The following is a 24,403-nucleotide window of genomic DNA, read 5'->3' on the forward strand; positions in this document are numbered from 1 at the left end:
TAACTTTATTTAGTTTTGTGCAGTCTTATGTTTTCAAACCAAGAGCAGTACTGTAAATTTTGAAGGATGAGTAGAATTTATTTTCAGTGGTAATCAAAAGCATCCGTTGGCTTTTTGCGATTCATTACAGTCGAGAATACCATTTCTCTTCATATAAATCATATATGTTTATCCGCATGACTGTAAAGCTTTACTACAGTATATTGCCAAACACAGAAAACAAACTGTGTACTGAATGTCTTGTGGGGTTTTTTTCAGTGAGTTGTGTTGTACAGGAGTGTTTGGCTCAAGTCTGCAGGTGTTAATGGGATTATTCACAGCTCTGGACTGATCTTATTTCATCACCAAATACAGTGTTACCACAGAATCCTTTGATGAATTCAGTGCTCATCGTCTTGGTCACACTTCTCAACAGCTCTTCCACCTGCACCTTACCGCTCTCACCCATCTCTCAACACCTGCTATTTCTCACCTGATGGCCTTTCGAGTCTTGTTCGGTCTTATCCTCATTGATTCAAGTCGTTCTGGTCAATATAACACACTGCACACTGTCTACAGCTCAAAAAAAAAGTCTGGAAGGAAATTCTATCACCTTAATTATTCATTCTCCACATCTGCATCAAAGACGAATGCAAACAGAGCAGATGTGCTGTTGAGTGTCTCATGCTAATGGAGCGTGGTCAACCATCATCAAAATGACTCCATCTAATGGTGCTTTAGTCTAAAGCTCAGTCGGATATTGATGCTGTCTAGATTTAACTGCGTGGGGTATGGTGTCCGCCCTCTGCTGTGACAGCCATTGTGTTTTCATTTGTTGCTATGATGATATAATTTATATTTCCACGTCAAGCCGTAGCTGTTCTTCAGAGATACAATCTCTATGCTAACCATCTGCTGTTTTGCTTTGTGTTTACGCATGGTGATGTTTATGCATCAGCAGTGCCTCGGTTTATGTTTAATGACAGTGGGAATTTTATATTTCTTACTGTTACATTATGTTGATATGGTTTATTCAGAATGTGATGTGGTTTCATAGTATTTTGGGGTGTATATATATATATATATATATATATATATATATATATATATATATATATATATATAATTTATCTATTTATTTTAATGCTTGCTTACTGTATTAAGGTTGATTCACTTTTTTGTTTTTGGTGCTTATTTAAATGTATATAATAATATATTATAATATATATAATATATTTTAAGCATTACTGTACACATTTTAATTATTTGGCACTTTTGGTAGTGTTTTTTATTAATTACATTAATCTATTAAAAACTATTTGTGAATTATTATTAATTTATTTGTGAATTATTTTAAATTATATAATATTAATATATATATATATATATATATATATATATATATATATATATATATATATATAGTGTACACTATTTATAATGCAGTGCATCCAGTTACTTTTTACACTGTATTCATAGTTATATCTTTAAAATCAGCAAGAAATTGCATTTGCAACTCATTTTATTTAACTCTGACTTTATTTTTAAGTAAAACAGGATATTCAACAAGAAAATGTCCATCGGAAATTGATTGGATGGTGAAAAGTGATTTTTGGTCCAGGTGATTGGAAATTGCAGAAATTGCTTTGAGAGACAAACCAACATTTTTTGGAAAATATTCACTATTGTACCATTTGCAATAAGACGGGAACATCTATTATGTGTTGATTTCACATTGACTTTCAAAAATGAATGCATTACAACACATGATCACACAATACAACCAATGACATTAAGTGAAAATAGTGTGTTTTAATGCATTATACACTTACTTAAGATAATAAAATAATAATGAGTGTTTATTCAGAAAAAAATAGCTTAACTATAAGTAACACAATACTACCTTTTTCTCCTGTTTATATACTATATGTCAAAACTCTCTCAGACACTTCATTTATACTCCAGACACACACTTTCCTCCAAGTCTGCCTTTTTCAAAGGTTTTTTTTTTTTTTTTCTCCTTTCTTTAACGTCTCTTCCCTCAGCCCAGACAGTGCAGCAGTCCATGCTTCTTTTGCATTGGTTTTATTCTCCATTTGTGTGGCTGCGTGGAGCCAAGACTCTGATACAGAAATCAACAGCAGTTGTTTAATCCCCTCCCCTCCCCTCCTCTTCCTCCTCTTCCTCTCCACTGCCTTATATTCATGAGGGGGAGAGAGCGGCCCCCTGCAGTGTTGCCATACGCACTGCTCTCTGTACACCTGACCAGAGCTGGTGACAAAAGCCTACAACCACAGAGAGAGAGTGAGAGACAGACAGAGAGAGAGAGAGAGAGAGAGAGAGAGAGAGAGAGAGAGGGAGAGAGAGAGAGAGAGAGAGAGAGAGAGAGAGAGACAGAGAGAGAGAGAGAGAGAGAGAGAGAGAGAGAGAGAGGAACAGGATGAGGGACGTGCTACAGCTGTCTCTGTGACAGACTCAGAGTCTGCTGCTGCTGCTGCTGATTGCCCTACAAACTGCCTTTGCGTCCGTTTTGTCCAGATACAAACTCGTTCATGTCGTTTCGCCTGGTCGACTTTTTTGACATGGAATCGCCCACCAAAGAGATTGAGGATTTCGAGAACAACTCTCTGAAGTACCTACAGGCGGATCAGATTGAGAAGATCTGGCTCAGACTGCGAGGACTGTGAGTAGTTTCACACTTTCTGTCTCTGTGCATGAGTGAGTACCATGAGCAAACATTACTGAAAAGCAAAAATCAAAATAGCACAATGATAATAATGTTTCATCTGAATTTTGAAGTATAAAAGTAAAAAAAAAAAAAAAAAAAAAAAAAAAAATCTTATGAATTGTATTTTATTATAATTCAAAATATTTTAAATTAAGTTCAACAGAGTCTTAATAAAAACAACCTGAAACTAAAATGATAAATTCTAAAGAGTAAAGGAATGTAATTGTAATTACTAGAAATTGCTAACAGATTAAGAATTATGGAAAGGATTATTGTTAAGTAAATTGATAAAAATATTACTTGTATAAATAATGTTAATTAATATACTTTTTCAGACATTAAGTAAATTAAATAAGAATATAATACACTACAAAGGGTAAAAATATAAAAAACAATTCATTACAAATTACACAAGATAATGGTAATGTTTCATAGTAATATGAAGTATAAATGGACATAAAATTAATATTTTAACAAAAATGAATCATTGTGCAGATAAAAGTCATAATAAAAGTTACTGAACAAAAATCTTTCATTACACAATAGCAAATAAATACAATTTTGAATATAATTATTTAAATTAATAAAAATGCTAATAAATTAGTTTAATCATAGGAAACTTACAAAAAAAATCAACTGTGATTCACAAAGTATTATTTTAAGCATTAAGTTAATTAAATAAGTATACAGCACAAAGTGTAAAAGAAGAATAAAACTAGTAGAAAATGATGAAATTAGAATAAATTAGAGAAAGAATTTAAAGAATTAGAATAAGAATAAAACTAGTAAAAAATGATTGTGAGTTAAACTTTTTATAGTACTTTTTATGTTTTTATTGGCTGATTTGCAGTAGATGACTTTTTAATGTGACGCCAACATATTTGTGTAAGTGAGATTTAGGTCAGGGTTAACGGGTCACTTTCAGTACAAACATCCTCTTCATGTGTGGCTCGGTTCCCAGACGCAAAAGCAGCCTCATCTTCTATTAAAAGTGTTTCTAATTGATCACTATTTAGAATGCATTTGTTTGAAAACTAGGCTGCCAACGGATCCAGCATATTAAAACAAAATATTTGCTATGTGCAAGTATTTGCGGAGGAATTACAGAAGGAAAATGTAATGTTGGAATTTGGCACTGAAACTAGATCAGGAAAATAAATGCACCAAAAACAGACTAAACTGAAAAATCTGAAAGTTTTTTTGATGACACAAGAGTTTCTAGTTCTGTGATCCAGAGATCCAAGTTCAGGTGCTAATAATGAGTATAATGTTTCAGAAAAACATTTCTTGTGGACGACTTTATTACTTGCATGAAATATTAGCATGTGCAACTTATTTCCTATCGTCATCTTATTTCTTGCCAATGAATAAAAGAAATCGCTTATTCTGAATTTGTTTGGACAGTAATGACCGTGTATGTTATCACTAGGGGATTTTATTGTTTGCCGTTGCAGGGATTGATCTAATCCTTCACTGTGTCATTCCACATTAAACCGCTGAATGCTAATCCCTGTAATAAACGACAAAATATCTTCCAGATTTGGTATTAGATTTATGACATGAACTGTGTTCGCTGAGTTGCTGTCAGCCTGCAGTCCCTGAACCCAGATGGGGAAGTCAGACAGCTGTTATTTGTCCTGAAACAAGGGCCATCAACATTGTCATAACAGCACTGGTCAAGAGCAGGGCGAAACTGAACCAAAGTCATCCTGTTTCCCACTTTATTTCCATTTTAGCCCTACTTTATTGAGCTTAATAAGAATTTAATTGTGCACTTGGCGGCTCCAAGGGAAATGAGACCCGTGTCGACACCATTGGACACAGAGAAAAACACACACCTATAAAAGTTTAAGGCTGTAATAAAGGCAGGCATTCCTCGTGGTAAGAGCAAACGCTGAGATTAGATGGTCAGAGAGCGAGGAAGACGTTTTGATGATGATGATGAAGATGACAGGAAGTTAAGGTTAAAGGTCACTGATCTGTTCAGATCACTCCTCCTTTCGCTGATCATATAAATAGCAGCAATTGTGTCTTAGTCTCTCCAGGCTCTTCTGAAGGTGATGTCATCAATTTTGAAGTAAGCCAATCAGAATGTCATATGGCTTGAGAACAGCTGCAGTTGAGATGTTTTGCTAAATGCTGCTTTAAAAGAAGTGGCATTTCCTCTCTACGTGCAAAAGAGAGCGAGCATTCATGCACTAACTGGATTTAGATGACAGAATGTTCAGATGTCCGTCATATGAGGGTCATTGATTTCCTTTTTTGCACAAACGTTCATGTGCGCCTTGATTTAAGCATTTGAATCCATTAAGTAGTTTAATTCTTGACCAATATATTTGACAATTTTGTAAAAAGATTGTTTATCAAATGGCTAGTGGTCATACTGTTCACTCCAGTGAATATTTCTTAGGGTGGGTTTATTTTTATTTAAAAAAATAAAAAAATAAAAAAATTATGTATAGACACATACAATAAAGATGTGGCAACAACAACAAAAAAAAAAGCTATTGAACATTTCCAAAATTATTGCCCAAGAAAAAGTTAGAGTTTGCCTAATGTTTTGTATAAAGTGGGACAAATTTTTGCAATGGAAAAAATTTGACAAATTTTGAGAAGATTTACTGTTTATCTAAGTTTTGAAATTTAAAATGCTATGCAATGAAAATCTGTATTTAAAATGTTATTCAATTGATTTATTTTTTACATTTTTAAATTTAAACACTGAGAGAATTATGAAACCCAAAACAATTAGTTAAAAAACATAAAAAATAAAAAAAATAAAAAACAACTAAACTAAAATTAATAATAATAAAAAAAAATTAAAACAAAAATGAATTTAGTCAATTACAGTAAAATTACAACACACATATATATATATATATATATATATATATATATATATATTATATATATATATATATATATATATATATATATATATTTATATATATGGCCTTATTTACTGAATCTAATTTGCATTTACCTGAACTGAAATGTCCATATTTCCTGTTTCAGGCGAAAATATAAGAAGACATCACAGAGGTAAGATATTCATTCTGACTGGTGTTAATAAGACAGATCTCATCATCTCAACATGAAACATGAACGGGGAAAATGAGCGAATAAAACTGTTTGCAAGCAATTTGTATAAGCTGAATTGTTCTCTTTTTTTTTCTGCTAGAAGTCGGTTGTAATCAGAAAACAGGTTTCTGATGTGGTTTGTGCTAAAAACAGAGTCTGGATGTCAGTAAGAAATAAACAGCAGTTTTCTTTCATTAACACAAATGAATGGAGCGCAGTTGTGCATTAGTATATGAGAACACTTACAAAACTGTGCTGTGATACCATAAAGTGAAGGTATCAGTTATAAGGTGAAGGTTTTTCCTGTTTAACACTGTAAAGCTGCTTTGACACAATCTGTATTGTATAAAGCGCTATATAAATAAAGGTGACTTGACTTGACTTGGCAACCCAAATAGAACAGCTACAGACATCCTCTGACATCAACCAGTGACTAAAAAAAAAAAAAAAAAAGCTTTAACCGGTCAGTAATGACTGTGATCTAGACAGTGTGTTCACACACTCACACATAAACAGCCAGCAGCAGATGCCTGTCCTGCCCTTCTCACTGTGTCTTATATGTGTGTGCATGAGAATGTCTGTGTTTGTCCGGCTTTGATGGTTTGGCAGGGCAGTGTTGGAGATGAAAATGACTTTTTTTTTTTGTGTTTGTGTGTGTTTTTGTGTGTTACACAGAGCTGTGTGTGTGTGTGTGTGTGTGTGTGTGTGTGTGTGTGTGTGTGTGTGTGTGTGTGTGTGTGTCTGTTTGAATGGGACTTGAGGGAGTTATGCTTTATGGGCCCATCAAGGTGAAAGGTCACGGCCGTTCACACATCAGATCATATATATCAGTGTACTTCTGAGAATGTGACATTGTCTTGATAATGATTTTTGTTTTACCAAACTCAGTTTGGGAAGTTATTTTGTGCCCACTCTCAAACTTAGACAGCACAACCTATATTATTTATTTCAGATAAACTCCTAAATGAAAAACAAACTCAGTTTGGTCACTTTACATGTTTGTCAAACAATCTTTTCCTATACAAGTGGGCAATTGTTGGTCCTAATAAGCTCTGGAGTGAATTACACATTATAGTCAAAAGTTTGGCTATGCAAGCTATTTTTTGCGCAGAAGAATATTTGATAAGAATCAGCTTAAATCAGCATTTTCCTAATTTGTTTCTCATACGGGTTTGGGAAGGGCTAAATCGGCACTGGTGAGGCTTTTCGTGGCAGCTGTTTAATTTGGTGTAATTATCACCATCACTCCATTCTTTCAAACGATTTATGTCTCTTGATGACCTCAGTTAAGTCACGGGAGATTCTTGCATGTTCAGATAAATCTCTCGTTCACACTGCCGTGCAAACTACTGAAAACCTTGAGCACAAGACACAAGAACCAATAGTGTTTACAACCACTGGCGTAAAAGAATATGGGTTTGTAGCAAAATGTGGTTGGATAAATGATAGCAGATTTTAATTTTTTATTTAAAATATGTTTAATTGACAACATGTCAATCCAGCACCAGTCCAGGGTTTGGCAACCTCATTGATAATAAGTGCCAAATGGAAATAGTGTTTCTATGGCAAAAAAGCGAAGTGAAGTGCATCATGTTGTTGTATAGTATGTGTGACATAGGCCTATTTTTTAGCTTCAAGAGAAACCAAATTCTAGGTCAAATTCAATTGGGTCACACCGCACAGATTCTGTGGTGTTTGTAGCATTGGCCAAAGGGTCTGCAACACACTATGAGTGGGTCACGCATTGTGGTTTGAGTTGCGTAGGGCAGTGTTTGGCATGCCATACAGATCATAACTAAATGTGATGAGCTGCGTGACTGTCGGAAGGACTGTAAGATATAGTGTGGCATACAGATGTGATGGACTTCAACATGTCGAAAATAAGATATAATAAGATTTTACTATCAAAAGACGAGCTGATGATCAAGACCATCTTCATTAGTTCAATGTACATAAGTTTGCCAACCCGTCTATATAATTTAGCTATTATCTACATTTTACACTGACAGGCGGCTAGACTTTCCCTAATAAACCTCTTAGTCATTTCTCTCAAACAGATTCGGGATGAAGTCTAAAAGGCCAATGCTCTTTTGATTTTAAAGTTGGCTGGTGAGGTCTAGATCACCATTTCGGTGTTGAACTTCTCAGATGTAGCTGAAGAGATGTTAAGTGTTTGATTAGTGTACAGTGCTTTTAATGGGGAAGAGCACTTTGGCTGGTAGATTTTTGGGGATAAAATCTTGTAGCACAACTGTTTTCAACACTGGTTTTTATATTTTTTGTTTTTTGATCTTGTGGTTAGAATGTTTTAATGATTTCTGGAGGATCATGTGACACTTAAGACTGGAGTAATGATGCTGAACATTCAGCTTTGCATCACAGGAATACAATACTTTTTATTTTATCTTTAGTATTTTATTTTATTTTATTTTATTTTTGCTTGCACTGTTTTAATACTTTATTTTTTATTTGTATTGTAACTTATGTATTTTATTTTGAGACTATAATTATTATTACCTGCCTACTTGGCGTGGACAAAAGAAGTTTTTAATCTTCTTGTATTTTTTATAACTTGTATTTTTGCATATTGTATAACTATTTTCCATTCAGATTTTTATAGGGGCAAATGGTCAGCGATACAGTGAATATCCAACAAAATCAGTTGTCATTTCTGGTTTGTCTGTGCTCGTTTGTACTGCCACTGGCATTTTGTCCAATGTTTGCATCTTGACCCATACTGATACCCAAGCCACTGAGTCCAGGGAGTATATAACAGCATCATTGTGGTCTTTTCTGATGATCTAATTAAGACTAGCTTCCCAGTCAGAGGCAGCACAGCCATTACAGGCTCCCGCAGCCCAACGGCACTTCAGTCTGTTTCTCACACATGGAGTAATGAACACTGGGACATTCAAACTCACCAGAGCACTGCGCAGATGGGGTTTGTTTACACGTTATCGTGAGGTTCTCTTTTCTTTTGGACTTTTTGTGATGTGGAAACTAGCTTTGATGTGGTCTGAACCCAACAGTCTGTCCGCGTTTAACTTTCGTCTCCTCATAGCTTTGTGTCATTCTGATAGACTGCATGTGAAGCTGATTAGCTTTGCCAAGTTGGAACGAAGCTGAGATAAATATTTAGAAACCACCGACAGATGAAAATTCCCTTTCGCACTGGAGTGTTTAGACTTTGTACACAAAAACATCTCAAACGATTGAGTCAGCGATCCAGAGCAGCGTTTTGGCATTCGTGAGTTTCTTGCACTAGCTGAATGCATTCAGCTCTTGAGGTATTGTCTTGTCATGCCTCCACTGACTGATTTCAGCTTGTTAATTGATTGCTTCACAGCCAGTGAATCACAGCCCCCACACCTGATAATTAACAAGATAATTACTCCAGTCAAAAAGTGACATATTTAACAAGCGATTTCACGTTACAACACCAATGCCCTCCCCTGGGAGCCGCCTTCACTGGTGTGTTTTGTCAATTGAATACAAAACAGGGAGACAAAATCGATGCCAATGTCATTTGCCATCCTTTAGTCTATCTTTATGCACTTCCCGCATAGACTTCAAGTGGGCTTTCCTTCATCATATTATTCTATACTCCTGAAGAGTCCCATGGCCACAGGGGTTTGCGGGGATTAAATGTGCTGTTCTGTTGAAGAGTGCAGTGCTGATTGTGGGTACGCTTCGCTCTGATCTGTCCTTCAATTTGCCGGCAGTGAGATTGAGAGCAGAAATGATTCTGGGTTTATCTCAAAGAGCAGGGAACAATCCCTCCCAACCACACGACGACCCCTTGTTCCCTGCTGCTCCCACACAAAAATGAGATACAGGTGCTGACTAGCATTCATTTGTGAAGATTTCCATGCACATCATAACAAATCGCCCTGCCATCAATAAAAATAGGTGTTTTGGAGGTTCAGACTGCCTGAATTATGATTGATATATCTGCTTTGCAAGATGATATATAAGTTTTGGGAAAGATGATACCTGGGTTTTTTTAAAGGAAATAATTCAAAGCATATCAAGACATAATTTAAAGCTAAAGTGTGCAAAGAAAACAAAAATAATGACAATTTCTTCTCTTCGACGTGCATTCACGAGAGTACCACGATGCATGCATGTGCATGCCGCAGCGCAACTGGGTTCTACTTCATATACAGGGTCAGAAAGCTCTCGGATTTCATCAAAAATATCTTAATTTGTATTCTGAAGATGAACGACGTGCTTGTGGGTAATTAATGAGAGAATTTCATTTTTGGGTGAACTACCCCTTTAATATCTATGCTGGCGTATTATTTTTATATTGTTTTGATTGTAAGTAATCAAATTTTAAAATGATCAGCCCATCTAATCAATGCACACTGCATCTAATTTCAATTAAATACACATTTAACACTTTATTGTCACTATTAAGTACCTGTTAGGTACTTTATTTTCACTTTTATAATATTTTCCTTTTTAACTTAAAAAACTAAAACCCTCTCAAACCTGATATTCATTTTAAAAAAGGGAGAAGAATGAGGAATGAATTCAGGTTGGTTGCATAAAAAGCCAATTCTACTGTCCTTAAGTTTGCATTTACGAAATTTATTTGAAAATTTGTGGACAGAAACGGTCCATTTTCCATTGTCAATATGTAGTGATGTATGAAGCATTGCTTGCAAAAGTCTCTTTTAGACCAACCAGTTTTCTGTCACTAATCATAACGAATTTGTGTGACCAACTCGCCCTCACATGAAACTCCCAATCGCACAGATACCTATTGAAATGAATGGAATTTGCCCATTAAATTTTGCAGAGCAACTGTAGATGTGACCGCACTTTTACTCTCCATGCAACTGTTCCAACCGCCAGCTTGGTTTCTTTTGTAATTTTGTCCGTCTGAAACAGACAAAGTTCGTTTAAATAGCCTTTGCCAACAAGACAGACTGTTGGTACTTAGTGTAAATAGCCACCCCGTTACAAAAATGTGTTTTGCATTGTAAAGTGCTACAGACATGGCATTAAACTTACCATGACTTAGTAATGCCAGTCGTCTTGTTTCCCCAGAGTTTCGCTTTCTGCTTCGGTTGGTGTAGATGACCTGCAGAAAAATAGCTTGCGTGGAAGGAGACCATACAGTAACTGTGATGGAAAGTCATGACCTTGGGGCTTTAGTTCTGTTTATCAAACAGATTTATAGATGTGTTCGAAATAATGGCACAAAGGAAAACAGCAGTTTACACCTCAGGCAAGCTAAAACCCAGAAGCCTTTCTGCAACATTCGCACACTGCTCCTGGTCGTTGCTTTTGCATGAGGGATATACTGGTGACCTCTGACCTCGCTCTTCATTCCCATGCAGATATCTGTAGGGCATACTGATTAAACGACTGCAACTCCAACTGCAAAAATACTGTTGAGGGGATAAACACTCTTTTCTCCCGGAGCAGACAGATCTGGCTTTGGCCCAAGCTCACACAGCTCTTCAGCTGCATAAAATCAGCACAGCTGTGATGACTTTGGCCGCAGATGACCTATTGTGCACGATGGGGCTCCTCCAGGGCCTGGGTCGTGGGAGCAGAATGAGGCCAATGTTCAAACCATTATTTACAATTATTTTTATTTATTTATTTATTTGTTTATTTGTCAGGGACAATGCAAAAGAGACACATTGTAACAGGTTACAATAACTTGAACCGATGTGTTGCATATAGGGTTTCTAGCTGAAGCTAATTTGCAACCCCTGTCCCTGAATTAGGTTAAATCATATGCATATTGTCTTCAGAATTATATTTAATTCATATCTTCATTTAAAAGTAAAAAGTTTTAGTGTCACCAAACAGAACTGCGAAAATAATGACTCATTTCCTCCAATGGGAATTAAGATGCCAGAGACTCATCAAACTCTGTTCAGGATGAATTTAGCTATTTTAGATCAATTTTACTTGAATATTTTTGCAGGCCTTGAGAGTATTTGTCTATCTGTCATGGGAGAATGACATCTTTATCATCTGTCTTTGGCAGAGACCTTTAGTTGGAAATAAGATCTGAGGTGTTTAACTCTGATGTTGGGAGAGCTTTGCTCTAAAGCTGATGTTCTCTGTGCCAGTTGATGAGACGCAACACTGAGGATTTGTTAGGCTTTGCAGCTGCGGACTATGAATAAGCAGGTATTAAGTATTCTCTATACTTTCGGTCTCATATGTAATCCCTTAGAAGAGCAAACATTGTTATTAGTGGTCCTTGCTAAAGGAGTCAATATGTAGGGTTATAAAACCATAAACATTATCCCTGAAATTATCAGAGAACATGTGGGTTGTTGAGGAGAGGTATGATATTCATTTTTACAGTGATTAGACAAAAATGGTAGAAAAATCCCATACACTTAAATTTTGCAATTTCTTTTCCACTAAATGTGTCTAAAAACCCAACAATATAAATGTACTACATTGAAGTAAAATAGTTTTTGCAGTGTTGCTTTTCAACATTGAAGTGTGTTGGTTTTTGTTTTGTTGGTTTTTTATTTATTTATTTAAATAAAAAAATATTAATTTTTTTATATATATTTATTTAATTATTGCATTGTGGCAAAAACATTTTGTATAGAAAGTGTAAAAATCTGATTAAAATAATGATTCGTCACTCCCTGTCACTCATTCCCCACCCTGAGGAAAGTAATATCAATAATCAGGCGATACATAGGTATATCCGAGACTCTGGTGAAATTTCATGTTGTGTGGTATTAGTGAATAAATCTCCCCTTTCCACTAGCCGACAGTTTTCATCCCATGTTTACTAGCCACTTAATCTGTAAAGAGAAATATCATCTTGCTGACTAAATAGCATGTAGTTGCTTGTGAAGGTTCACAGAGACCTACTGTACCTGCTTTTCTAGTTTGTCATAATTTTACCAGGCTCTCCATTTTGCCTTGGGATCCTGCTGTATTATATTGACTAAATCTGTTAGGATGAACTCGTTCTTTGTCTTAACTCCATCTTGGGAATCAGAAGGGATGAAAGGGTTTATGGTTTTACTAAAACTCATTTCAGCATAATTTAAACCATTCGATGTGTTCTGCCAGCCATGGAAATGTTTCAAATGATCAGTGCCAGGTTTCACTTTGCTTTGGCTCTTGGAAATCAGACAATACGACTGCTTTGAATCAAATCTGGGTACTGCCATCGCGCTAAAGTGAGAAATGGGTTGATGGAGAAATTGACAGCCATCTTTTCTGTTATTAACATGCTATCAGTGACTCTGCGTTCAGTGCTAAGACTCATTTTAATATTCATAGTTCTACAGCGGAGCCCTGAATGACTTTAGTGTGAAATAAAGTTAGATGTCTGGCTACGTGGGAATAGCTGGCAAAGTGACATACTGTGAAACTGAGTTTACAGCATGGAAAATGTCCAATCGGTGGCATAATGACCTATCAAAATCATAATTGCAGCAATCCAAAGCTCTTGACCTTAAACCCAGACATTTATCAGCTTTTATAGCAGGGGAGGAGTTAAGCGTATATCTATCCTGCCTCTAATTGAGCCTTTGCTAAGCCTGTCTTAAAATGTTACTGAACATTCCTTCCTTAGCAACTGTTGCCATAATATCAGTCCATCTTTTACTCTTTTTCTAATGTCTTTTGAAGTCCTATGTGTTTAAATGTTGCAAACATTATAGAAACGTTAGGATCAGTTTTGCCAAACCAAAGGCCCGTTCACACAGAGGAAGATAACTATAAAGATAAAGATAAAGATTAAGTTCTAAAAATCGTTCTCAATATTAAAGAATAGCAGAGCCCACACCACAACTATAATGATAAAGACAGAGAAACGATATCATTGGAATTACTTTCAAAACTATTTTTTTCATTTTTTTGAATGTTATGAATGTTAAAGAAATTAAGGATAATTAGTGCTGTCACGAGCTCGAAAATTTCATATTCATCTATTCAACTATCATATTATTAGACCAGCTTTTACTGTTTTTCTGAAGTAAATCTCTTAGAATCGTATGTGTTTAAAGGGATTATTCATCCAAAAATGAAAATTACCCCATGATTTACTTACCCTCAAGCCATGTATATGACTTTCTTCTTTCAGACAAATCCAATCAGAGTTATATTTAAAAAATTCCTGCCTCTTTCAAGCTTTATAATAGCAGTGAATGGGTGCAGAGATTTTGAAGTACAACAAAGTGCATCCATTTACTGTATCATAAAAAGTGCTCCACACAGCTCTGGGGGGTTAATAAAGGCCTTCTGAAGAGAATTGATGCATTTGTGTGAGAAAAATATCCATATTTAAAACTTCAGACACCGTAATCTCTAGCTTCAACTTACTGTAGTACACGAGAGAGTGGCATACCAGGACAGTCAGGCACAAGAACAGTTTCTTCCCCCAGGCAATCTACCTCATGAACAGTTAAATGTTCCCCACTTATACAATAAAAATGTGCAATATCCTTATATTTATTTGTTACCCCTTCATCCTAGTACATCCGTGCATCTTACTCAATCCAATTCCATTATCATTTATAGCACAATTGTTTATACAGTTATTTATCTGCAAAGGGTTTTTATTTTTTATTTTTTTGACTGTGTGTTGTTGTCAGTGTTGTTGTCTTTTGTGTACTGGAAGCTTATGTCACTAAAACAAATTCCTTGTATGCGCAAGCATACTTGGCAATAAAGCTCTTTCTGATTCTGATTCTGATTCTGATTCCAGCAGATGACGTAGATGTAGCGTAAACTTCGGTGAGAAGTGACGAATGCGGAATCACAGTGGAGAGAGCAAAACAAAAATCCATTTAATTTCTTCCACTTCATGAGTACATTTTACTGAAATTTCAAGTAGGATTCTTTGTAAAGCTTCTCTGAGTATATTACCAAAAAGGGCGGAGCATAACAAAGGGTCACTTGTGCACTTCTGGAATTCTATTATATATTATATCATATCCTGTCATGTGAATAAATCAGATCAGACTAGGCATTGATTAAGCCCCCTGTGAGCCATTATGGAGGTCTGGACCTTTCTGAAAGACTCCAGATGGACCTGGCAAATGCTGTGTCAACACTTTGGCCTTCAAACTCTCTTGCCATCGTTCCAGAGCACCAGCCAGTGAGATAGTTAGTGACCTGGACAGAACAGACACAACTGTTTCGCACAACTGAGTCAGCTGTTTCTGTCTGCCCAGCTGCTCAAGAGACAAAACAGTGGCTGTATTTAGAGTTTCCCCCTCCTGCCAATTCCACAGCAGCCTCTCTGGTCTTAATTAATGATGACGGGCAGTAAATGGTGTGTTGTTATGGCCATTAAACTTTTCACCCTCTGTTAGCATCATTGGCTATGCCGCCCATGAGCCACCGCTGCTTCTGTGTCCACGGTTACAGAGGAACAGGGCTCTTCCTCCCAGACTGGACAGATTCTCTGGAACTTCTACCAAGAGCTCATTGCAGTCCAGTAGTGCCAGGACTTTACATGAGCTCTGAGCAGGAACTGAGTGACTGTAGACATGAAGCCAAAGTCAGTCCACTTGATGACTATTATAACAGTAGCCAGATCCTAATATCTATGTCAGTGGAAAAAGATTTAAATAAAATGAGTTTTGGCTAATTCTTAACATTTTTATTTTAATAATATGTCAAATCACCAGTAAAGTCTGACAATGGACTTTTATTATTTTTTACAGATTTATAGCCAGTTATAATAAATGAATGATATATTATAAATATGTATTATTTATACAAATTATAAAGTATGGTGTTTTAATTTATTATTGTTGTTGATGTTTTACTGATAAAATGCTTGGACATACTGGATAAAAGCATCAATAAAATGCTCGATTTTTATATTGTTGATTTATTTATTTTTCCTGCCTGTATTGTTTCAGAGTTGGAGATAGGTTTTACATTTTGAATAATTTTCACTGATGAATTAATAAAGAATTAATAAATGCATTTATATGATAAAAATACAACAAAACTTTGTATAAAATCACAGGTTTCTGTTTTAACACATTTTAAAATGTAATTTATTCCAGTGATGCAAAGCTGAAATTTCAGCATCATTACTTCAGTCACATGATCCTTCAGGAATATTTCCAATTTGCTGATTTGCTGCTGATCAAAAATGTATTATTATTATCAATGTTAAAAACAAGTTGTGCAAATTAGTAGGTTTTTTTTTTTTTTTTTTTTGTGGAAATCATGATACATTTTTTTCAGTTTTTTGTAATGAAAAGTAAGTTCAAAACACTGCATTTATTTGAAATTGAAATCTTTAAACATTATACATGTCTTATTAGTGTCACTTGTATCAATGTAATGCATCTTTTGTGAATAAAGTTATTAATTTACTTACTGATCTCAAACTTTTGAATGCTAGTGTATATTTGGCCCTTTCTTTCATATTTACTGCAAAGAAAATTTTCTTGCAATTTCTTTACTTGTTATAATCATCTGATGCCCTGGTTTACTCTCAGATGTGGAAAAAATCATTAGAGCTGTATTTTATCTCCTCTAGTGCTTCAAATCTTCAACCTCAGATTACCTGCAGTCATTAATCCCGAAAGAAAGCAAAGAAGATGAATTTTAATGAATTTCATTGAGTACTTGGTTTAGCACGTAGACAGAAGCAGTTACTGTGATAGCCATCAGTATAGCTGGTTTTTGCTTGGTTTGTGGGGGCTGGGTGAGAGCGACCAGGTCATACAGCAAGGTTATGGATCCATAGTCGTATGGAACCCTGTTCCCTGTAGAACACAGCTATATATAACACACAGTACAGTCAAGCCCAGGTCATATTTCAGAGCTGTTTTAGTGAACCTGAATAGTTAGTTATAACATGCGGAATGTGCAATTAATCAAATCAGTTAAATAATCTGAATATGCACCATTCCTTGTAGAACGTGAACAATTGCGTACTTTTGTGTATCAGTGACCTTCATGTTGTCACCAAAGAGTGAAATGTGAGGGGGGTTCGGGATAAATGGGATTGTTAGGGCTGAGTGACAGTGTCGGTTAAATCTTTACCAATTATCAATCTAACGTCTCCACTGAGGTGTTACTGAACAAAATAGGAGTTGAATATTTAATGAATTTCTCTCTCTCTCGTCCTATCTATCGATCTTTTTCCATCTGCCCTCTGTCTGTTTAGTTTAGGAAGGCAATTAAAGTAAGCATATGACCTGTAACCTGAAGCTTTGACTGACCTTCATACCGCAGTAACATTTGTGAGATATTGTGTCCTGGTTTGGCGCTTAGCATTCACTCGGTAAACAAGCTGCACTTTATTGCAAAGCTGCCAGCGTATTGTATACGCCTGTGGCAGTGTGGATAACTGCAGTTTCGTGAAGAGACTCGGAGTTGCAAACATGATTTCCATTATGCCACAGATGGTCAATTCAAATCAGCCCAAGTCGCCCCTTTTTGTGAGTGCCAGCTCCAAAATCTCTTTCCATCCCACTGTTTTTCAGCACAGCTGTTCGCAGATTTCATCACTTACTTACATTTAATAAAGCACAAGTCATTTTGAAAGTACCTCATACACCGTGACACATGCTAATACTAGTATTCCAGTGCATGAGAATGAAACTTACAGGCTGAGGTGGTCCATGATATTTGGAGAAAGCGATCTGTTAGCATTCCCATTCATCAGGGTTGGTATCGATACACATTTCTAGATTCAATTTGATTTTGATTCACAAGCTATTCATTTGATTTGATTTGATTTTGACTAGACTTGAGTTGATATTAGTTTGATTCAAATTCATTTCCAGTTTAAATTTCATTCTGATTTGCAAGCTCTTGATTGAATTGCAAAACTATTTGATTTGGTTTAATGATTTGATTTTGATTTGACTTGATATTAGTTTGGCTCTGATTCATTTGGCTTTGATTTGATTCTGATTCACAAGCCATTGTTTTGATTTAGGTTGATTTGATCAGATTTTTTACTTGATTTGATTCTATATTTGTTTGATTCTGATCCATTTAGGTGCGTTGTTGGAAGTATGTGATTTGCAATCTAACATATTTGCTCATGAAGAACACAGAAATATTCATGACTTCATTGGTATATTTGAATTTGTACTTGTGATTTTTTTTTTATATACTGTGATACTTTATTTGATACTGATGTGTCAGTTTTTAAGATGAAGTGGCGTGTAATGGTGCTGAATGGCACTGGACTTTCCCTCTCTGATCCTTTCAGAGGGTCACGCATGTACAAACTACCGTAATCTCTCCAGCTCCCTCCCCATCTGGAGGTTTTCTGGATTAATCGAGGCAAAAACCATGTCAGCAAGTTAACAGTTAGAGGTATTTAACAGGTTCTTATACTGGGAAGTCGTGGCCTAATGGTTAGAGAGTTTGATTTTTAACCCTAAGGTTGTGAGTTTGAGTCTCGGGCCGGCAATACCACGACTGAGGTGCCCTTTAGCTAGGTTTTTAAGCCCCAACTGCTCCCCGGGTGCCGCAGCATAAATGGCTGCCCACTGCGCCGGGTGTGTGTTCACGGTGTGTGTGTGTGTGTGTTCACTGCTGTGTGTGTGCACTTTGGATGGGTTAAATGCAGAGCACGTATTCTGAGTATGGGTCACCATACTTGGCTGTATGTCACTTCTCTTTTCATTTTACTTATCTCATTTTCTTACAAATTCTCCTTTGTTGATCATTTACCGACATACCCACAATTCTTTGTGCACATTTGCAGGTTTAGTATAGGGAATCTTTCTTATCCATCTTCTTTTTTTGTTGTTTATAGTCTAAGTCAATAAACTATGTTTAACATGCAAAGCTGACATCCCACTTCCATTTCCAAACCGATGAACAGATTGCCGACCAAAAGCATTCAAGTCTCTTTATTGCCTACTTTATATATTCAGATCACCTATAGTGCATTAATCTGTTTTAGTGCTTGAAAAGAAAAGACACAGGACACTAAGTGTTTTACAAACAGAGTGAAAATTATGTCTGACAGATGGAGTAAATCTGATAAACTGAATTCTTCAATGATTGCACCACCCATTGGGCGTCATTTACAAAAAGAGCGTACAACAGAAAATTTCTATGCAAAATTTGGAATTTATCGATATGGACGTGAGCACTGGCTAAGATCAAATCTCACGTCAGGTCTCAGCTCATGTACGCAAGTTTTTGAGTTGCGTGCAGCATATTAAATCTGGCGGAGAATTGTATAATGACATTATTTTGTTCATTTAGATTATTTTCCTGACGAAAAACCGAAGTTCATTAGTCGATCATTAACCAGTAAGATTAGAATGCCTAGAAATGCTTCTGTGAATGGAGAAAAACAGAAAATAAGTATATAAAATAAATAGGACTACACAAGTTTCTCTCTTTGTTGTTCTTCTTTGTCTTGTTTCTGGCTCGATTGATTAGTTTATTATCTCCCTGATTGCATTTTAATGATGTAGAGGTCGGTCTGACCCTTCTGCTTTAATACAGTGCAGAGATGTTTCTGTTGCCTTACACATTAATAAACATCAATGTAAATGAATAATAAAAAATGGTCTTTTAAATATCCTGTTTCACTCCAAAAAAAAAAAAATAATATTAATAATAAAAAAAAAATATATATATATATATATATTTTTTTTACCTATTAACATTGTTCATTGAGGAAAATGCAACCTTTTTTTCAATTGTCAGAATGATGGAAAGCTTTCTGAACTCTGCATCAATGGTTTTAAAATAGATAAACGACATATAAAGTTACATGTGGATGATTATATCTAATATGCAGCCTTTGTGATAATACTACAGTGTTTCTCATATGGCTCAACATGATATAATGAGGCTTTATTAGTGGATGTGCCAGGAATTTGTTGTTTATAATCCTAAATGGTTAATCCAGGCAGATGCGAGTTCCTTCAGGGTTTTTTTTTTATTTATTTTTTTTAGTCCAGTTCAGTTAGCAGTAGCTATTGGAGCCACATACATCATTTCATTCCTGTATGTGCACATGAGTAATTTTGCCAGAATCCAATTAGAGAGCCGTTAAAGGGGATTACGGCACACTTAGTCCTGCTCTCCCCAATTCGTTGGCAGACTCATTTTTCCAAACCCCTCCTTTGCATGAGCCTACTCTGCTCGTCAGTAACCAGTTAGTTGTGATTGGTCTACTGGCGTACAGCGCATGTGGGAAATGGAACTTTTGCTGCATTACAGCTTATCAATAATTGGAGGGTTTACACAATATATAGACAGAGAAGATGGCATCGATAATAATAATAGTACTCCACTCTGATCTAAAAATGAAGGATCAGTTTTAGCGATTTTTCGACTAATTTTAGCGATTCAGAGTCGATACTTTCTTTTGAAAGACAGTAATTTACAGTATGATGCACTTTCAGCTTTACAACTTTGCAGACTGCTTGCATTCACATACAGCTACATTACACACGACATGAAAGGTCATTTTCAAAACTCCACAATTATATATATATATATATATATATATATATATATATATATATATATATATATATATATATATATATAAAGCTTATGGTTTGTTTAATATGTTGAGTTTGATCTTTGGAGGTTGAGAAGGAGTCACTGGAGAATATTATGTCATTGTTCTCAATCCAAGCGGTTTGTGGTGTCTTTGGTGGAGTATTTGTCCCTGTGGGCCTCCGGTTGTGAGTCAGAATTCAAGAACTAATGGGAAATCAGGGTGCTGACCCGTCTTCCTTTCTGAAACCACATCCAGATGGAGATTTAGGCACGGATTGTTTATTACATGATTACCAGCATATCCTTGTGGTCCAGTCTCCCACTACGCGGAAGGAAGGCATTTGGGCCCCCTGTAGATGCCACATATGTTTCAGGCTACATGTGCCAGTCGACTGACACATCGCAAATCACCACGGCAACCTCCGCGGTGCCGGAACTGGAGGGAGGCACGTGATGCTCAGCATCACAGAGTTAGAGCTCACCAGATCCAAGGAATGCATAAACCAATAATAATGTATTCCCTGAATGCTGCACAAATCCCTTCGGATTACGTAAATACAGTATTATTGTTTGGGATATGCTAACATCAAACTTTATTGCAATAAATTGTGAGTTGAATTCTCAACAAGCATGATTTGTATAAAACACTAATGTACTGTACAGTATGAGTTACTTGTCCAAATCGGTCAGATACGTGTGTCTATTTCAGTTAAGAATTCTGTAGATATTGAGGCAACTTGGAACAGGACTTTAATCTGAAAGCCAGACTGACAAACTAACAAACCAACCAGAGATTGTGCTTAGTGTGGGAAATGTCTGCCAGTGCAGTGATACTGTACATAAACTCAAGAAAGACATGGACGTCCTGAATAAATCTTGTGTCCTCAGATGTCCAGAAGCTTTTGTGTATTTTTCTAGAAGTCAGTAAAGTGTGATAATGATACAGGTCTTCAATGACTGACCTTAAAACAGACCGTCCACTGACCTTCTTTGGAGAGAGAAAGATGGAAATCTCTCAGAGTGAGGGGGAGGGTAGAAAGGAAGAGGGGATGTGTTGATTCTTGGGTAAGTAGTTTGTGCAAGTTAATGCATTTGTTTGTATGTGTGTGTGTGTGTGTGTGTGTGTGTGTGCGTGTGTGTGTGTGTGTGTGTGTGTGTGTGTGTGTGTGTGTGTGTGTGTGTGTGTGTGTGTGTGTGTGTGTGTGTGTGTGTGTGTGTGTGTGTGTGTGTGTGTTCGTGTGTGTGCGTGCGTGCGTGCGTGCATGTGTAAGAGTAAAAGGTGGGAGACAAGATTAAAGGAAGGATTAAAAGTGAATTTGAAGTGTCACAGAGGTGAAAAAGGCAGACAAGAAAGTCCACACATCATCACACAGTGTATCTCCAGAGGTCTGTGTTTTAATAGCATTTCCCTGTTCATGCTCTGTCTGACACTCCATTGGGTGATCTGGTTGTGTCGCCCTATATATATATAGTGATGAGTCAGCTGCCTCCCCCCTAATTATCATCGCCACCCTGTCCCTTAATCGCCGCCCTTCTAAAGGCTCCCGACAGGAGTGGGTGCGTGAGAGAGGAGGGGTGCTGTAAGAGCCAGGGCTGGCGGCGTGTGATGGGTCACACCTGACGCAAATGAAGCCCCATCACCGCTGCTGTTTAAATGCTGAGCACGCCTCTCCTCGAGAGACCGGTCTCCCCGTGCATGCACACTGGTGTCCTCGTGGGTCCAGGAAGGGTGCGTAGAGGGACTCCCGTGCCACCAGAGACGTGAGCTGCCGGACTCCGCCCCTTACCTGGAACCTTCCATCCTGAACACAACCTGCCCTTCACATACCCTGCAGCACGACGAGGACACCAGATTCCCTGATTATTTTGAACACTCTTACCTTTTGGAAACTTTTATTTCCTGTTTTTTCTGTTAATAAAAGTCTCTCCTAGGCCTGACGCCACACCCACTGTGTCTGTCATTTGCTCCTCCCGCCACAATATATATAGATAGATTATAACAGAGCTATATAGTCTGGCTAAGATGTCTTTCTTCACGAGATTGCAGTCTTAACCCCTTAGGCTGGAGTTTATCTGCTCTGCAAAAGTATAACATTCATGATGAGTCATCGGCACACATGCTCATTAGGAGCCGCTAATGAACAGGAAGCCTAGTGTGTGATACCACTGGTGGTCTGTTCATACAACACAAACTGTATGCCTGTCAGACAAGATATGGCAGTGAATGAGCATCGAATAGAATGATATTTGCATACAAAGCTCGCCTTCGGCCAGGCACACATACTCTGTGTAAATATGCAAATGCAGTCCCGAATGCTTGTCCAATGCACTGCATGCCCACAGTCCTGTAACATCATGCTTAACATGTTCTTGTGTTATTGCCATGGTGATGAACCTCAGCACTCAAGGGGACAATAGAGTTTCCTTCAAATGTTTGTGACATTAAAACAAATGTGGTTTTATTCATACAGCTAGAATGTTTATAAGATCTAACCTAACCTTAAATTGTTGCTCTGACCTGTAGGTCGCAATAATGTCTGCCAATGTATGTTTTGTTTTATTTTATTTTATTTTATTTTATTTTATTTTAGTTTAGTTTAGTTTAGTTTAGTTTAGTTTAGTTTAAGTCATTAATTAAGACAACTAAATGATCAATATTAAAGTAGTAATGACTTCGTACTATAGTACAAATTTGTATTTGTAAAAATATTATTCTCTTTCCCATGATTGTGGCCCCTTGTGGTAGTGGCACATTATGATTTTTTCTTTTGTTTTTACTTTTTTGGTAACACAGCGACCCATGAATTTGAGCTTGCCTATCTAGAATCATCTTTGTCCATCCATATATTTGCACAGAATTTGTTTTGGGCCACAATTTTCATTATACCCAAATAGATTGATTTGGACCTGAATAAAATGCCCTCAAACTCCGTGAAAAAGCCTCCAGTTTCTAAGAGAGATTCACAGTTCTCAGAAAATGTCACATAGACAATCAACAAGTATAGACAGATAAAGTATGGGCCTTTGAGTATTTACCCCAAACTTATTTATTATGTTAGATGGACATTAAAAATGAATTTCCCTGTAGAATTTAGCTCAAGGAAATTGCAACATGTTGATGCGTTTCAGCTTTGCCATTTCCTGTACACAGACATAACCAAACTCAGCAATCATGATTAAAACACATTTATGCTCCTCAATTGTTTTAGACCACAAGACCTTTATTTGAAACATGTTGTCTAAATCCGATCCCGTCCCAATCTGAGACGGAAGGCATGGTTTAATGGTCTAATCATAAGCATCTAATCTGGTTCTTTCTCTGTATTAAAAAGGTCATACATTGTGTAGTCGTGGCTGAGTGGACGCACACGTCTAAAGAATTTTTGCGCTTATCATTTCTGCTCCGGACAGATTCTAGGAAGTACTAATCCTCTAATGGGATGGCATTGACTTGCAGCATCGATTGCGTGTTTGTCTAAAGGAGGGGATTCCTTGGAGATGCTAGCAGAATGTGTTTCTGCTCCGCTTCGCCTGTTTTGATAACATTGTTCAAACGGCGTGTCCTCGACCCTGTTTCCGATGTCATGCTTTTCAGCTGAACGAGAGCACTTCATTCAAATAACACAGCTGCCGACCACTTAAAGATAGATGATAAGAGATCATTGAAAGGAGAGTCACTAGTTGTCGTTTTTTGTAGAAATGGTCTAAATGTGCAGCTACTCCTAAACTGACCAATTTTTTAAATGTTTAGTTTTTATAATTCAGTTTTTTATTATGCCACAGAACTGTTATTTTTATTTGATTTTATTTTTATCACATTTCCTAATGCTAATTTTATAGGAAAAACTTTATTACTCAAATAAATAAAGACTGCTTCAATGTAATAAACAATCTTAAAATAAAAAAGTAAAGAATCAAATTAAGTGCTTTTGTTTTTCAGATATCTACTGATTGTGTCAGTATTATCTTCTACTAGTATAGAATAAACAGAATTAACAACTAATATTGTTATATTTTTATTCATGAGGGAAAAAAAATGTTATTTACTGTTTTTTTCTAGTTATTTAATTTAATTTAATTTATTTATTTTATTTTATTTTATTTTTACAAAATCTGTGGTCGTATCAAGGCACAGTGTATACTTGCAAAAAT

At 36.4% G+C, this 24,403-nt stretch overlaps 1 protein-coding gene across 4 annotated transcripts in view; it reads left to right on the top strand.

Moving 5' to 3' along the window:
- The window catches only part of LOC109049145 (calcium/calmodulin-dependent 3',5'-cyclic nucleotide phosphodiesterase 1A-like), a 64,473-nt gene that overhangs the window by 16,737 nt on the left and 23,333 nt on the right, over positions 1-24,403 (top strand). The window contains exons 1-2 of one of the 4 annotated variants that reach the window (XM_042714597.1): positions 2,346-2,662; positions 5,723-5,749. The exons of the other annotated variants lie outside the window; for them this stretch is intronic. Of the exons in view, the coding sequence (XP_042570531.1) occupies positions 2,532-2,662; positions 5,723-5,749 (158 nt within the window). The 5' untranslated portion in view covers positions 2,346-2,531. Of the gene's footprint in view, positions 1-2,345; positions 2,663-5,722; positions 5,750-24,403 lie in introns of those variants that run through there. 4 annotated transcript variants of the gene reach the window in all.

Source organism: Cyprinus carpio, chromosome A24 (assembly GCF_018340385.1).
Source record: "Cyprinus carpio isolate SPL01 chromosome A24, ASM1834038v1, whole genome shotgun sequence".
NCBI classification, from domain to species: domain Eukaryota; kingdom Metazoa; phylum Chordata; class Actinopteri; order Cypriniformes; family Cyprinidae; genus Cyprinus; species Cyprinus carpio.